Source organism: Chiloscyllium plagiosum, unplaced genomic scaffold (genome assembly GCF_037043375.1).
Source record: "Chiloscyllium plagiosum isolate Xiang-an unplaced genomic scaffold, Cpla_swu_hap1 HiC_scaffold_30, whole genome shotgun sequence".
Lineage (NCBI taxonomy): Eukaryota > Metazoa > Chordata > Chondrichthyes > Orectolobiformes > Hemiscylliidae > Chiloscyllium > Chiloscyllium plagiosum.
In genome coordinates this window covers 14,533,736-14,549,250 of record NW_028270168.1, presented here as the reverse complement: position 1 = coordinate 14,549,250, position 15,515 = coordinate 14,533,736, and the positions used below count along the sequence as shown (strand labels likewise).

At 38.9% G+C, this 15,515-nt stretch overlaps 1 protein-coding gene across 5 annotated transcripts in view; it reads left to right on the top strand.

The window, feature by feature from the left end:
• The first annotated feature begins 713 nt into the window (after positions 1-713).
• The window catches only part of hnrnpr (heterogeneous nuclear ribonucleoprotein R), a 37,740-nt gene continuing 22,938 nt past the window's right edge, over positions 714-15,515 (top strand). For 3 of the 5 annotated variants that reach the window (XR_006315636.2, XR_006315634.2, XR_006315635.2), the window contains exons 1-9: positions 714-909; positions 5,944-6,115; positions 7,698-7,816; positions 8,137-8,244; positions 9,006-9,119; positions 11,328-11,504; positions 11,732-11,867; positions 14,346-14,551; positions 15,148-15,297. Coding sequence is in view for 2 of the 5 variants with exons in the window: in XM_043717402.2 (XP_043573337.1) it covers positions 5,956-6,115; positions 7,698-7,816; positions 8,137-8,244; positions 9,006-9,119; positions 11,328-11,504; positions 11,732-11,867; positions 14,346-14,551; positions 15,148-15,297 (1,170 nt within the window). In the remaining 3 variants the exon portion in view is untranslated. The remainder of the gene's footprint in view (positions 910-5,943; positions 6,116-7,697; positions 7,817-8,136; positions 8,245-9,005; positions 9,120-11,327; positions 11,505-11,731; positions 11,868-14,345; positions 14,552-15,147; positions 15,298-15,515) is intronic. The other 2 variants (XM_043717402.2, XM_043717403.2) reach the window with 2 other exon arrangements.

Sequence of the window (15,515 nt, the reverse complement as noted above, 5' to 3'; positions counted from 1 at the left end):
CTCTGCCCCAACCCCCAACCACTCTCTCTATCTCTAACCCATCTCCACACTTTCTCAACCACCCTCCAATCCACTACTCTGCAGACACTTCAGAGGATAGCACTCATTCAGCTCGAACAGATGCACTTCATCTCTCCCAGCCAGGAACCCACCCCTGGATCTCCCCCAGTTGGAGTACCCTCCCTCACCCTCCATCTCTCCCAGTTTGGATGCCCTGTCAGGATACCCTCTCCTCCTCCTCCTCCCACGGTCAGGATACCCTCTCCTCCATCTCTCCCTTTAATGGTAACCACTCCTCCTTCTCGCCCTGTCAGGATACCCTCTCCATCACTCACCTACCCTCCATCTCCCCCTGTAATGGTGCCCTGTCCTCCTCCTCCTCCTCTCTTCCCCCCCCCCCCCCGGATGCCCTCTCCTCCAACTCTCCCAGTAATGATACCCTCTCCATCACTCTCCCACCCTCTATCTCTCCCCCCCCCCCCCCCCGTCACATCAGACAGCCTCCATTCTTGCCCTAACCTCTCACCATATCCGTCAACCCACCCTCCGTCACTGACTTCCCCCTAACACGGCCTCCCATTGCATGGCGCCCACTCCATCCCATCTTGGATGTTGTGATTGGCCAGCCGTTTCCCTGGGAAGGCGGGGTCGCGGTTGCCCGGAGGGACAGTGGGCGGGGCCCGGGCCGTGCGGCCGCAGCCGGGAAACCCCGTGCAGCGCCGGGAGCGGGATCCATGAGGCGGCCGCGGCCATTTTAGCGAGATCTTCCAGAGCGAGAGAGGAGAGGGCAAGGGAAATAAATAAATAAATAAATCTAATCTACCAGTAAAATACTAAACCATCGGAGCGTCGGCAAGGGAGTGGCGGAGCTGAACCGAATCGTATCGCACCGGCAGCCCCGACAGTAAGGTAAGGGCGGACGGGCGGGTCGGGGAGAGCTGGTGCCGAAGTGTTTGGAAAAGCCGGGGCCGCGGGTTGAAGCTGAGGCCGAGGTGCCGCGCTCTGGTTCCCGGGGGGAGGGGGCAGCTAGGCCGCAGCCCCGGCACTCTTGTCCGAATTCCCGCCCGCGGGCTCTCTGTGAGGAGCTGCCGGGCCGTTTGATTCCCCCCCCCTCTGGGGCGAGTTGAAAAGCCGCGGGTTTTACCGCGATTCGCCAGTGATTGTCGACGCCCGCCCGCCGGCCCGAGCCGCCGGCATTCTCGGAGCTGGGCTTCGAGCGGAGGGGGAGGTTGAGAAGCGCCCGATGAAAGGCCTCAGCTTCTATTTGCAATCTCCCCCGGCCTCCCGTGTTAGACCCTCTTCATTTTTTTCCCCCCTTTAACATTTTGCCGCTCCCGCCGCGATCCCATCTGTTTTTATTTTCATTCTCGCCACCCCCGGCCTTTTGTTCTTTTGTTGTAATTTTAAGCGTGTGCAAGGCCCCGACGCCTCGGGGTTATATTCACTCTTTAATTACTGACTTTATTTCGCTCTCGACTAGGCGCCTTGTCTTTCTGGCGTTTTCATTAAAAAAAACCCCATCTGAATTGCGCGATGCTGTCAAATATTATTTTTAATTTTGTTGTAAATGCAGGAGTGCCCGACTATTAATCTTCATGGACATTTTCTGTACGTCTCTTCCCCCCCCCCCCCCTTTAGCAGAGGATGGTTCTGTTTTCACCGTACCCGTTGATTATTTGCATTTTTAAAATTTTATTTATTCATTATGGTTTTTATTTGCTCGGTTAATGTTGATGCAACATGTGGCTCGGCCTCATTGTTGTGCCGAGTTGACGCATGGCCGAACTGAACATTTTTAGTACACGTGGATTAACTAGTGATAACCGCGAATGGCTTCTTGGTCATAGATGCATTGGGAAACTTGTGGCATGAATGGAATCTTTATGTCTTAAAGCTTTTGCTGTCTGTGCAGATTTTGAATTGACTACTGAGCTTTACAGTTCAAATAAGCCCCCTTTTTTGAAGTATATAATAATTACTTGGTTTGAACGTGGTCTCCATCTCTCTAGAGCATGAGTGAGTAGTTAGGTAAGGGTAGAGCTTTCAATAATGATTGGTATTTTTAATTTGTTGGAGTTTTTTTGATGGGTCATGTACTTGCTATATTTCATTTAGTTCAGGTGGAGGATGAATCTTTTTATGTGTTTAAATTCTTATGTATGTGTATGTTTGAATCTTGGAATTTTTTGAATGGAACCTCTTGAAATTGCCAGTGATTTGATACTTCATTACGCCACATTTGGAGATGAGAATTATGTAATTTCTGCTGCATTACTGATGTTGGTGCTGAAAGATAGCTTTCATCATTTGAAATAATTTAATTTCAACCCAGAGAGTTCAGTCTGAAATACCACACAATATATTTCATAAGTTTCATTGAATTCGATTGTGTGAATTCCAAGTTGCACGTTTAGTTCATGATATAGTTTGTACTTGTCAAACTTAGGGAAATTGTGCACTTGATGCAATAGTATGATTGGTAATGCATACATTTGAGCATTCACTTTGGAGCATTGTTTTTAGACCACTTGAATAGTAGCGATCAACCCATATGTTTTTAAAAGAGCAATCATGGAAATCATACTTTCCACTATATGATCATGTCATCACAAGTAATAAAATGATCTTGATATGTTTTAAGACATCTTGAGGTTGTTAAAGGTGTTATCAATGCAAATGATTAGAAAACTGTTGACTTGTTTTCAAAAAATAATTCCTGAAGTTTATCTAAGATTATCCTATGCTTTGCTTAGGCCAGAGCTGGTTTGCTTCATAATATTCTGCTTGTGTTTTTGTGCATATAGCCGTTAATAATTGTTTTAAGTGCTTAGTATCTTACAAACATCTATGAAAATAAAATTGAGTGTACTGGAGTTATATTTGGTTTATTCAAGCATTCCCCTCCCAGTAAGCAAATTACAATATACTTATAAATATCCCATTGTTCACTGTATGGCTATATCTTTTTCCTCATTTCATTTGTGATATAGCTCCGAAAGCAAATGGACAATTATGTGTGGTAACTGTTTTGAAAGGGCTTTTAGCTTCTCTCTATTGGTCTTGCTTCCCTCTCTTCCTCTACAATTTTAAACGTTCCACGTTTCCATCTCTGTCTTCTCCAGTTATCAACCTATCTGCCTGGGAACATAGAGTCATACAGATGTACAGCATGGAAACAGACTCTTCGGTCCAATTCATCTATGCTGGCCAGATGTCTTAACCTAATCTAGTCCTGTTTGCCAGTACTTGGCCCATATCCCTCTAAACCCCTTCCTATTTACATACCCACCCAGATGCCTTTTAAATGCAACAATTGTACCACCTCCACCACTTCATCTGGCAGCTCACTCCATATGCGTACAACCCTCTATGTGAAACAGTTGCCCCTTAGGTCTCTTATATCTTTCCCCTCGCACCCTAAACCTCTGCCCTCTAGTTCTGGACTCTTTCCCCCCCACCCAATCCCAGGGAAAAGACATTGTCTCTTTACCCTATTTATGCCCCTCATGATTTTATAAATCTCTATCAGATAACTCAGCTTCTGATGCTCCAGGGAAAAGAGCCCCAGCCTCTCCATAGAGCTCAAATCCTCCAACCCTGGTAACATCCTTGTAAATCTTTTCTGAACCCTTTCACGTTTCACATCATCTTTCCAATAGGGTGGCCTAACAAACATCCTGTAGAGCCGCAACATGATGGGTAATCCAAAATGGAGGGTGGAGAAAAGTTCTGGCTGTAACAGCTGCTCGTGTTTTTGAGGTATTTTAGATGTTTTGGAGCAGTTTTCCCTCATTTGCTCCCTTAATCATCAGATTTCCCCATGACACTCTTTGTTTTAAGAAAACAGTTTCAAATATTCGAGTCTATCCACAAAACTGAAGTCCCTCATTCCTGATACTATTCTTGTAAATCTGCATCCTTTCCAAAACCTTGGCATCCTTCTCTGAAATGTGGCACCTAACATTAGATACACAACTCTAGCTGATGGCTGATGACAGTTATTTTTAAAGGTCTCAATAAATCATCTTTGTTTTGGACTCTAAAAAACAAGGATTCCAAAACACACATACCATCATGTCATGCCAGTTTTGAGACTACTCTTCCAGGTTGTACCATTTATTTTGTCTCCTCCTTCTCCCTAAAACGGGTGCCTTGCATTTCTAAATTTTGCGTGCTGTTTTGTCTGCTCATTTTACTTGTCATTGCCACCCTGAACATGATGACTTTTCTCTTTACTGTTTATTATATTTCCACATGTTGACTAATGTGTAAACACCTACTTCTCCTCATTCTCCTCCCCCCCACCCCCGATAAAACAAAGTCCAGGCCACAAACCTATATGTCCAGTGGAACAATGACTTAATAGTGATGATTGCTGGACCCTACTGTATGCTTCCTTCCAACCTAAAAATCTTTGAGCCAGGTTCATGCTCATTCAAATAAAATCCCTTGTATCCTCAAGGGCTTACCTTTTGCTCACAAGGTATTTTGTGGCATTGCATTTAATTCCTTTTGGAAGTTCGTACCTGGCATTAGTTGCAGTATTTTCATCAGTTCTCTCCCATTATTGCATTGAAGAATTCGGTCATGTCTTTCAGCCTGCATAGTCTTACAAATCTGCGCTGGGTGGGATTAATATACATTTTTCCTTGTGGAAATTAATTTCCCAACAACTGCTGTTAGGTTGGCTGTTTTGCAGTTGCTGGGTTCATCATCTTTTTTGAGTACATAACATTTACAGCCCTTCAGGCTTTTGGCACCACTTCTATATCCAGGGATGACTTGAGAGATAGCTGCTTCTTGTGATAACATGTATCCTGTCTTATTGGTTGCTGTTTTCAATTTCACTTGATAATGTTTTAAGAACCTTCTCGTCTGTTTTTATCTAATTTGTATAATTAGTTCTTCCCATCTTTTACTGCGTTGGTGTTATTCTCATTTGAAGAGAAAATTGTCGTTACAAATAGTTGCAGAGTACTCATTCAGTACTTTAGACATGGTTTCTGCCTGTGGAATGTGATTTCCTTTTGGATCCTAAATGGCTTTACCTTTACGTTTGACTGTCCTTGTTGATTTGCCTTGTCTTATTTACTGGTACGTGTGCATTTTTGAAACAAAGGTTGAGCAACACAGTTTGCAAGGGATTTGGTAGCTATAAGGAATGTATTGTTTTATATAAAGGTTTGTATAGTCTTTACATTTGCATTCACTGAAGGGGTTAAAAAAAAGCTTTTTGAAACAGGCATTCATTCTGAAGAATCATTGTTTTGATTTCAAACTATAGTATTTGAGATGATGGAATTAAAACCTGCTGTCCAGGGTCTTTAACTTGTATGCATTGATGGGTATTAGCTCTTGTTGTGAATTTTGTAATCGATTGTTTCTGCTCATCACTCTGTGAGTGATCACAGTAGGGGTTAATGAGGCTTATTTTACATTACTGTAATGGTAAATAACTGCTCTGGATGCATCTTTGCTGAAATAACTCAGTACTGGAAGATTTTCCTGTGTTCCAAGTACCAGCATCAAGCACCATCAGGTCGGGCGTTGTTACAGTTGAATTTTTAATGTTGAGCCCACTCACTAGATTTGATCAGGTGCCTGACTTCCAAGATCAGAGGACCCCTACTGAACCAGCGTGACATTTCCATTTCCTGCACTAGCCATCTCTGTTTCTGAGTGGTGAATTGTGGGCAGTTTTTGCATTATGGACTTCTGTCCATTGGGAAATGCCCAAACCCATTTCACTTAGGACCTTTTAAAGATAGATGAAACTTTTATCTTGTTTACCTGGGTTGGGTTTAAATCTGGTCCCAGAAGTGAAGGAACAGTATTCTATCCTGAGCCACTCCGTGTTTATATAGCATTTAGCAATAAAGCCTTGTGACAACCTAATATGCAGAGGAAAAAAATGGTCTTAAATAGTATTTTTTTTCATTCCAGCTATAATTAGAAATGGCTACTGAGGTGAATGGAAATGCAGCGCAGGTGAAGGAGGAGGAAGAACCCATGGATACCTCATCTGCTGTCACCCATTCAGAACACTACCAGGTGCTAATAGATGCTGGCTTGCCACAGAAAGTAGCAGAAAGGCTAGATGATATCTTTCAAACAGGTATAATATGCCCTGACCTGTGGTTTTAGTAGTCCAAAATATTGCTTTAACCTGAAAATGATATGTAACTGGGAAATTCCTGACATGCTGCTAACAAATTTGAGGTGGATTTGACACTTGATGCATTTGTTGAAATCGAAAGAGACTGCTGTGTATAATTCCTGCCAGCATTTGTAGTGGTATTGGTAGTGCACAATTTTGTAATTTATGAAAGGCTCAAAATTCATATCGTAAAGCCACTAGAGAGCAGAAGCAATGGCTGATGATATTCACTGTCCGTAGAATTAAAAGCATGAAACAAGCTTGGTCTTGCTTTCTAGCTGTTTGAAAGGTGTGCTCACATAGCAATTAAGAAAATGTAGGCATTTAGTTTGAAGAGTTTGTGTGCGGTTCTGTGTTAATTTCAAAATGCTATTTAGTTCAGTAAGTTCCCTAAATTTAAATCCTACCTAAACAGCCAATGTCTTAATTTTCTGCAAAGTCAACCATGAAATGGAGTTGTGCAGCATGTTTTAGTGCCTACTAGAGATCTGATCAATGGTTTTCATCTGCTTCCAGCTGGACAGTGCTTTTTTAATTTGAACTTGTGGCATTGCATCAAATGTCCAGAGGATTTAATCTACTATATATCCTCCTAATTTCATAATTTTTCCCAGAGGTGGAGCTAAGTTGGTTATTATTTATTTAATAATTAAATGCACCATGACATGTAAAGAAAATAATTAAAACACCTTTAGAATATGTTGGTTATGAACCTGTGATTATAGGTAAGGATTATCAAGTAACTCTGATGTAAATGTAATGTTGTAAACAGGATGCTTTAAAACTTTGAGTGTCTTGTACCTCTGCGGCCTTTTGCCTTCTATTTTCAAAATGCGAAGAAAATTGCTAATAAATAATATTGCCATAGTTGGCTAGTGCTGCAGGAGCTGTACATGTCAACTTGTTGTACAATTTGAGTTTCTAGTTCTCTTTAACGCTCAATGATAGAAATTTGAGGTATATCTAAAATCCATGTGCAATCAAATATCGTTTTTAGAAAATTAACCGTAGTGATGTAGGGGATTGAATTGTGTAAGATGGTTTTCTTATATGGATGCAGCAGAATATGTAGTTGCTAAAGTGTGAGCATTTCTTGAATTTTATGTTTATAAAATGAGTCTTTGTGCACGCGATAGTAGATAAAATTGTGTCTAATTATATTTATATCTTGTTTTGTTCTTGGGTCATGGAACGTATACCTATATTTTCATCGGTATTTGTGTATTTTTAAAAACTAAGCTAAGCATCAGAAGCTTGTTGTTACACAAAAAAAGCAATCTTGGAACTAGGTATGTCATGATACATTAGCTGGAAATGGTGATTTAAAAACCCCAAAATGCATCCACGCTTTTTGGAAGATTTGGGTGAGACACAAATAATTAACGCCACTGTATCTTTTGTCTTTGGTTCCTTTTAACTTGTGACTCGATGTGTAAGTTTTGGAAATAGATTTGAAATGACCTTTTCATGTGAATTTGTATACGTTTAATATTTGATTGGATCTTTGTTATCTAACACTTAGTTTACATTTTGTTTGCAGGATTGGTATCTTATGCTGATCTTGATGAGAGAGCCATTGATGCGCTCAGGGAATTCAATGAGGAAGGAGCACTGTCTGTATTGCAGCAATTTAAGGAAAGTGACCTATCTCACGTGCAGGTAACTAACTGGTCATGCACTTTTGCACTTAAGATCTGTTGTGTTCAAAAACGACTTGTACTTTTTGACATTTGAAAAATTAAGGGGTGAATTAATTTTGATTTTTCTCATTTTAATTGTTGAAGGGCAGATACAAAATCTTAGAATCCATCAAAATATTTTAAAAGAACAGTTAGTATAGAGGACAAAGGGCAGAAACTAGACAAAGGGGCACAGTTTATAATTAATGATGTCATGCAACAAATCTTCCATACTTGACTTAATCAATAAATGCATCATTTAAATTTATTATAATTTCAGATATCAATCTTTCCTTTCAGAATAAGAGTGCCTTTCTTTGTGGAGTAATGAAGACCTACAGGCAGCGGGAGAAGCAAGGTAGCAAAGTACAAGATGCTACAAAGGGTCCAGATGAGTCAAAAATTAAGGTATTTGCTGTTTGTGAAAATGCATGTTGAATTTAGCTCAGGTAATCTCACATGTAGAATCTCTACAGTGTGGGAACAGGCCATTCAGCCCAACAAGTCCATTTTGACACTCGAAAGAGCATCCCACTCAGATGTATCCCCCTATCCTATGCCTGTAAGCTTGAATTTCCTCTGGCTAATCCACCTAATTTACCAGCTAGCTTTGGCAGGAAAAGCTAGATATACAATACTGCAATTCACATGAAAAATCTACGAAAAATTCTGTTTGAACCAATAAAAATCTCAAGTATTATGACAAATGACTTTGTAGATTTGGTGGAAGAACAAGCGGGGGAAGATAGTTATGAATAGAAGATAACTACATGAGGCGAGGTATTTGGGCCTGAGATCATCTTGAATATGTCTTCTCTTTCCTCCTGTTTCGAATTTGAGAAGTGCAGATGAACGGTCAGTGTCCATTGACGAGGTTACAAGGGTTGTTGAAAAGTTGGGAGATGATTAGTTTCCTTGATAATATAAACCTGCCTAGATTCAGGAGACAACTGAAACAAAATAAATCTGGATATTTGGGATAAATCAAACCTGTTTATGATTTCTTTAAAAACTCCAAATTGAAGTAATTACTCATTTGGTTTGACTGAAACTGTTAATTTGTAGTTAATGTGTTTATAATTTTTCTGTGAAATAATCTTGGTGCTTACTATAGCTATTTAATGTATACTGGTATTAAATTCATTGTGGGCTGTTAATGCATTGTTTAGGCACTTTTGGAACGGACTGGCTACACTTTGGATGTAACTACAGGGCAAAGGAAGTATGGTGGTCCTCCTCCTGACAATGTGCATTCAGGTCCACAACCTGGAATCGGAACAGAGGTCAGTGTCCAACAATGAGTAATCAGCCTTATAAACTGTTGAACTGATTCATTGATATTCAGGACGTGTTACAGTGTAGAAGGTAAGGGTTTTCATCTTGTAATCGACCTGTTGCTCAAGGGAACTGGGTATTCGTTGTTTCAATATTTTTAATAAAACAAAGCTATACAGTTCATGGATGCAAGTCTGTACATAATACTTTGAAAGTTTAGAGTTAGTGTATCCAACAGGTAACTTAATTCCAGTTCCTTCATACTTTTTTTAATACCAGCAGTAGATTAGCTTTCCAAAATTATATTTAATTTTAAACCTAAAACAGTTCATAACTTCAAATTAATTTGAACTGGTGGATAGTTTGGATGTTTGAGTGAAGAAGATTATTTGAATTAACACAAGTAAAGTTTATGCTGCATGATCAAGTCCATCAACCAGTTTGGAAATGTTATGATACAAGAACTCATCTTGGACTAGAGTCCAGAGGTAGAGACATTACCACCGTGCACAAAATATTAGTCCGGGACTGTTGATTACCACTTCATTGAAGTTACTACTACACCACTTCCCCAAACGACAGCAGAGATCAGTTTGTATGCTTCGATGTGTGGATGAGGGAAGCATATTGGTCAGGATAATGATGGATGGCTTTCAGCTTAACATCGCATGAAGGATGTCATGTCTGAATTTAGCTTTGATTTTGTCATCTTAGAGTTCATGCTCAAGCCCTGGACTGGGAATATAATTCTCATTTGGGATTCGAGCAAGAGTGCTGCCATTTGATTCAGTTAGGTGAAGTGTTCTCTGGGTGCCTGATGATAACAGGAATAGTTTTAGTTTTAAGATGTACTTAAAAAACCTGATGATCTATCTATGTGGCCACAAGCCATGACTGCATGATAGACTTACCTGACGTTTGTTTCCACCTATGGTGCTGCATATCAGCATAGGGACCGTAAGAAATAGATGCTCTGCCATTCAGTAAAATCATGGCTGATCTGAATGTAGCCTGAAGTCCTGCTTTCTGCCTGTTGGCTGTAACACCTTCCTCTCTTGTTGATCAGCCATCTGTCTGTCTTGGCATTGAAAATATGACCATTTCCACTGGTCCCTAGAAGTTGATTCCAAGGATTAATAACCTTCAAGAAATTCCACTTCATCTCTTAAATGGAACGTTCCTTACTTTAAGCCTCTCCTGATAGACATTTTTGACAATGGAAACATATTTGAATTCCTATAAATAGTGTTTGTAAGAAATAACCCAGGACTTGCTTAACAAAGGGTACGTTTCAGATTATTCTTTCAAGTCATTTGAAAAGTAGGAAAATCTTAACTATCTCGTAAACAACTTTGAAATAACATTGATTTCAACAAGGTTAACTGTTTATAGAAGGGTCATAAACTGAATTGGAAGACACTAAATTTGGCTTTTAATGAAAATGCTTCACTATGTAGATGTGTAAAGGGAACTGAAATGTTGACTGTTTTATGGTCTTCCAATCCAAATCAATATGTGTGATTGTCTTTGTCATTTGAATAATCCACCTTAAATCAAAGCCCAAAGTTGTAAGGCTAGATAAATAATGGGGGGGAGAGACAACTTAAGCCTGACTGTGTACTATGTGGCTCATATACAATCATTTTAGTAATTGTTCTTTGTTGTCCTAGTTAAAATTGATTCCACATCCAAAGCACTTAAATATGTTAAACATCAAATAATTGTCAACTTGTTGGTTGTTTGACAGTGTTGAATCACACCCAAGGTGACTGATCCAGAAAACAGCTTTATTGTGTTTGTTGAGAAGTACTGTGTTGAAGTTCTGTAAATGTGATTTACGTGTAGTTTTTCAGTAGAAAGATTGGCTGATGGACTCAACTGGTATGTTCCTGAGTTTAAATTGCACACAAGTTTTCTCCCTCGTTGTTTCATCTAATCCTGTTAGCATTGTTTTCTATTCCTTCCTTTCTTTAACACGAGTGTAGCTTCACCTTCACTCCATCAGTGCAAGAATAGAAATAATAGCAATAGACATATTGTAATGATTGTACAATATAATCTTTCCTTCATTCATTCACAAAAGGTATATGGGCATTGAAACTACTCTAGGTATTAATCTGACTTGCAGCATGTTTGTTATTCCTTATGCCAAAGCTTACTCTGAGACATGTCAACATCTTGTTATATTTACAATTTTGCATACTTTTCAACTTTAGGTATTTGTTGGGAAGATCCCCCGGGATTTGTATGAAAATGAACTTGTTCCTTTGTTTGAGAAAGCCGGTTCTATCTGGGATCTGCGACTAATGATGGATCCCCTGTCTGGTCAGAACCGTGGCTATGCTTTTGTTACTTTCTGTAACAAGGATGCAGCACAGGAGGCTGTTAAACTGGTAATCTTGTCTATTTTAATACTGTGATTCAAAACTGTAAGCTTTTAAGAACATGTTGAAATTTGGGTATACTGCAAATCTTTTTCAATTTTTTTTAAAGCATCCTTTCTGTTCAGTGTACAATGAAGCTGCAACTTTTTTACATTGAAAAGTTGCTTAATAGAGCAGTTTGAAAAGTGCCAAGCTGTAAATGTTAATGCAAGTTGAACCTGTCTTTTCTCTTGTAGTGTGATAACTATGAAATCCGTCCTGGTAAACACATTGGAGTTTGTATTTCTGTGGCCAATAACAGACTGTTTGTTGGCTCTATTCCAAAGAACAAGACGAAGGAAAACATTATGGAAGAATTCAGCAAAGTCACAGGTTAGAACTAAGTTCATCCAGATAGTAGAAAACAATTTAAACCTTTTTTTAAAAAAATGTCAGTTTTTATTTCATGCGTATGCATCTTTGGATTGGTTGGAGCTTATGATCTTTCCATTGTGATCTGTCACTTGTATGGAAAAAACCTCTGCCAGAATGGAAGTTTTCTTGGTGTCCTGAGCAACATTTATTTGATCAATATCACCACAACATCCTGGAGGTTACCATTACGCAGAAATTGAACTGCAACAGGCGTATGAAAACCCTTGCTATAGGAATTAGTTATAATCTGGGAATTCCTTGGTGAATAATTGACACCCTAGAGCAAACCCACCATCTACAAGGTAAATGTCGGGCTATGATGGAATGCCCTCTACTTGCCTGTGTGAGTGCAGCTCCAACAACACCACTTTGGTGCCATCCAGAACAAACAGTCCAGTTGAATAGTAACCCCAATCACTTCTTTCAGAGGTGATTTGCAGAAATAGTGGAGCGCTGTACACTATATACTAAATGCACAGTGTCAACTCGAGCAACACCTGCATGGTAAAGTCATCTGCAAGTTCCTTGCCAAGCCATGCACCAAACTGTCTGTAGGTATATCACCAATCTGTCACTGGTGATAAATACTTTCGGAATCCTGAAACTCAATAGGTTAAACAAAGTGTTTTCAATTTGGGAGGTTTAAATAGAATGTTGCCCTAATCATTGTTGAGACCATTGCAATTTGTGAATAATTTGGAATATGTTATTTTCATTTTTTTATTCTAAGTTAATTCTCATGTGGTTTTCTACATTTAATAAAGCTGTGAAGAGGGAACAAGTTGCAAAGAGATTGACAGATGGTGTGGTGTATGGGTAACTTCTAATGAAGAATAGAAAAGCAGTATGTTTTAAAAGGCATCAAGGTTGTATGTTCAAGTCGTACTCTTAGAAGAAACTTGAAGGTAGTGTGCAGGTGTATAGTGAACAGTTGAAAAAACAAACAGCATGTGGTCTTTTGTTTGCTGGGGCTGGTGCAAAATATTGGAAATGCAAGAGTAAGGAGGTCTTGCAGCAATTGTGATATTTGAGGTGATATACAGGTGTACCAGATTGGTTCCATCGATGACAGGATGGCCCTTAATGATAGACTAGATAAATTAGGGCTATGCAGTAACAAGTTTAAAAGAATGGGAGGTAATTATATTGAAAAACAGGGGAATTTTGTGCAGTTTCAAAAAAAAAAGTGCAGGGTGTTTTGTTTAAATTTTGGTGTAGTTTGATTTGGAAATTGGTGAAAAAACTTTTTCTCTCTGCATCAAGTTTAGGGATGCTTGAAGCAAAAATTGCGATCAAAATATTTTGGCCAGTTGAAAATTAGCTGCTGCTTCTTCCTCAAAAAGTATAACTCAAAGACCTTGCGCAACTATTTCATGTTGAGTGATTTGTGGCTAGTAATATTTTCAATACCAGCTATCCTGTGTCAACTTTTTTTAAACTGACTTTAGTTTGGTTTGTGCTATGGATTACAACAAGCTAAATTCAATTCACAGTAAGGTTCCTGAGGCCAGCAATGTAAGAATAACAGCCCTGGGACTGTATTTGCTGCAGGTGTGAAAGGCATTGTTTGAGGTAATTGCGTCTTTCCAATTTTTTTTTAAAATCTTTAAAAGAATAATTATTCTATTCCCACGTAAAATGAAAACTGGTTTGGAAGTTACTAGACCATATACCACTTGACCTTAAGGGCAAGGTTCAATTATTGGTATTTTGGCATTCTGAACATCATCTGAGATATGACCCTCTGGTTAAACTCACCAGTTATCTGTTTGTATTGAGAGAGCAGCCCTATGGTCTTCTGGGGCTATGACAACTTGTTGTGGCAAATCTATAGGAAAGTGAAAAATTATGAAGAATTTAGATTGTTTAATAGCTTATGATTAATTTATTAACACTCATCAACAAAACTTAATACTATTTGCAGTTTTCTAGTTGCATTCCTGACAAATTCTGCTAATGCAGTTTCTGTTATTTAAATTAATGAATGTTTCATTTATTTCACATCATCCAGTCAGACCCATTCAAGGTTGACCTTGGAGAGCATGTTGATGTAGAGACCTCCAAATGTTGCTTTCGTGTGCTTGCAGTAATTTTTGAGATTGCCTCCTAAGTTCTGTTGAAAGATCCATGTCAGCTTTGTCTGGTCGCGTTCTGCCTTATTGGTTAGATGAATCAACTGCGAAGAGAGACATTTCAAAGAAATAGCCAAAATAAGACTTTCAGGATCATAATTTGTGGTATTATGTCAAAGCTATTATAAATGGTTTAAATTGTTTGTGTAATTTTTTTGCTTCTGTGATTGTTTTATGGTGTTTTCTCCATTTGAACCTAATCATTTATTACCAATAAAATGGAATTAACTGTTCAAATGATTTAACTTTCGATTGGTTAGCACAAATTTGTCATATAAAATTAATTTTTATTTCTTTTCGGTAGAGGGTCTCACTGATGTTATCCTCTATCATCAACCTGATGATAAGAAGAAAAATAGAGGCTTCTGTTTCCTAGAATTTGAAGATCATAAATCTGCTGCTCAGGCTAGACGGAGATTAATGAGTGGTAAAGTGAAAGTCTGGGGCAACGTAGTCACTGTTGAATGGGCAGACCCAGTAGAGGAACCAGATCCAGAGGTGATGGCAAAGGTAATGCAGCTAGTGTCAACAAGGTCTCTGGTTGGTATAATGCTGATTTTTGACATTGTTGCCTATTTGTATAAGGTGCCAAGTGTCCCAGAGTTGTTTTGAGCTGGCATTTTTGACATTTTACATGGTATGAAAGCAATGGTGATGGCTTGATGTGATATGGTTCGACTTGGCTTGGTATGCTATTTTATTTGGATATGAAGTCAGAAACCAAAGGGAAGTTCTACCAGTTTACAAGCATCTAAAAGCAAGCAATGGAATTTTTTATACAACTCATTTTCCACTACTAAAAAGTAAATTGAGATACCCTATTTAGTTTTCATCTTCCCGGTAACATTGAAACTTTTCAGATCAAACATATTTGTATCATTTGCCTCTACTTTTCCAGTGTCGTCTTTACCATAAATGGCCCAGCATTGTTAATAATGTCAAAGTTATTCATTTAACTCATCCTTTATTAGTGGTTTTCTGTTGAGTTCTGGGGATTAGCAATATGTAGTTGGTCAGTTTTGCTAGTAGTGCGGTATTGTGTCCCAAAATTGAGTTGAACTCACATTTCTCACTTGGTACTTTTCCCTCACTTTTTCTCTCTACAGGTTAAAGTGCTGTTTGTAAGAAACCTGGCTAGCTCTGTAACAGAAGAAATACTAGAGAAGACCTTCAGTCAATTTGGAAAACTGGAACGAGTGAAAAAACTGAAAGACTATGCTTTTGTTCATTTTGAGGACCGAGATGCAGCAGTGAAGGTTTGTGCCAGTAAATTGGATTAAACTCTCTCAATTCATGATATATTTCAGAATAATGCCAACTACCATATCTGTAGAGATTGCCATGATGTTTGAAAGTGCTAAATGATATTTACTGAACTCACGTCAAATTGTTACTTGAATGCTGTTTAGATAAAGAGATTAAGTTTAAAATTAATACTGGCCTTTTTTAATACAACCCGTCTGTGATGCTTATT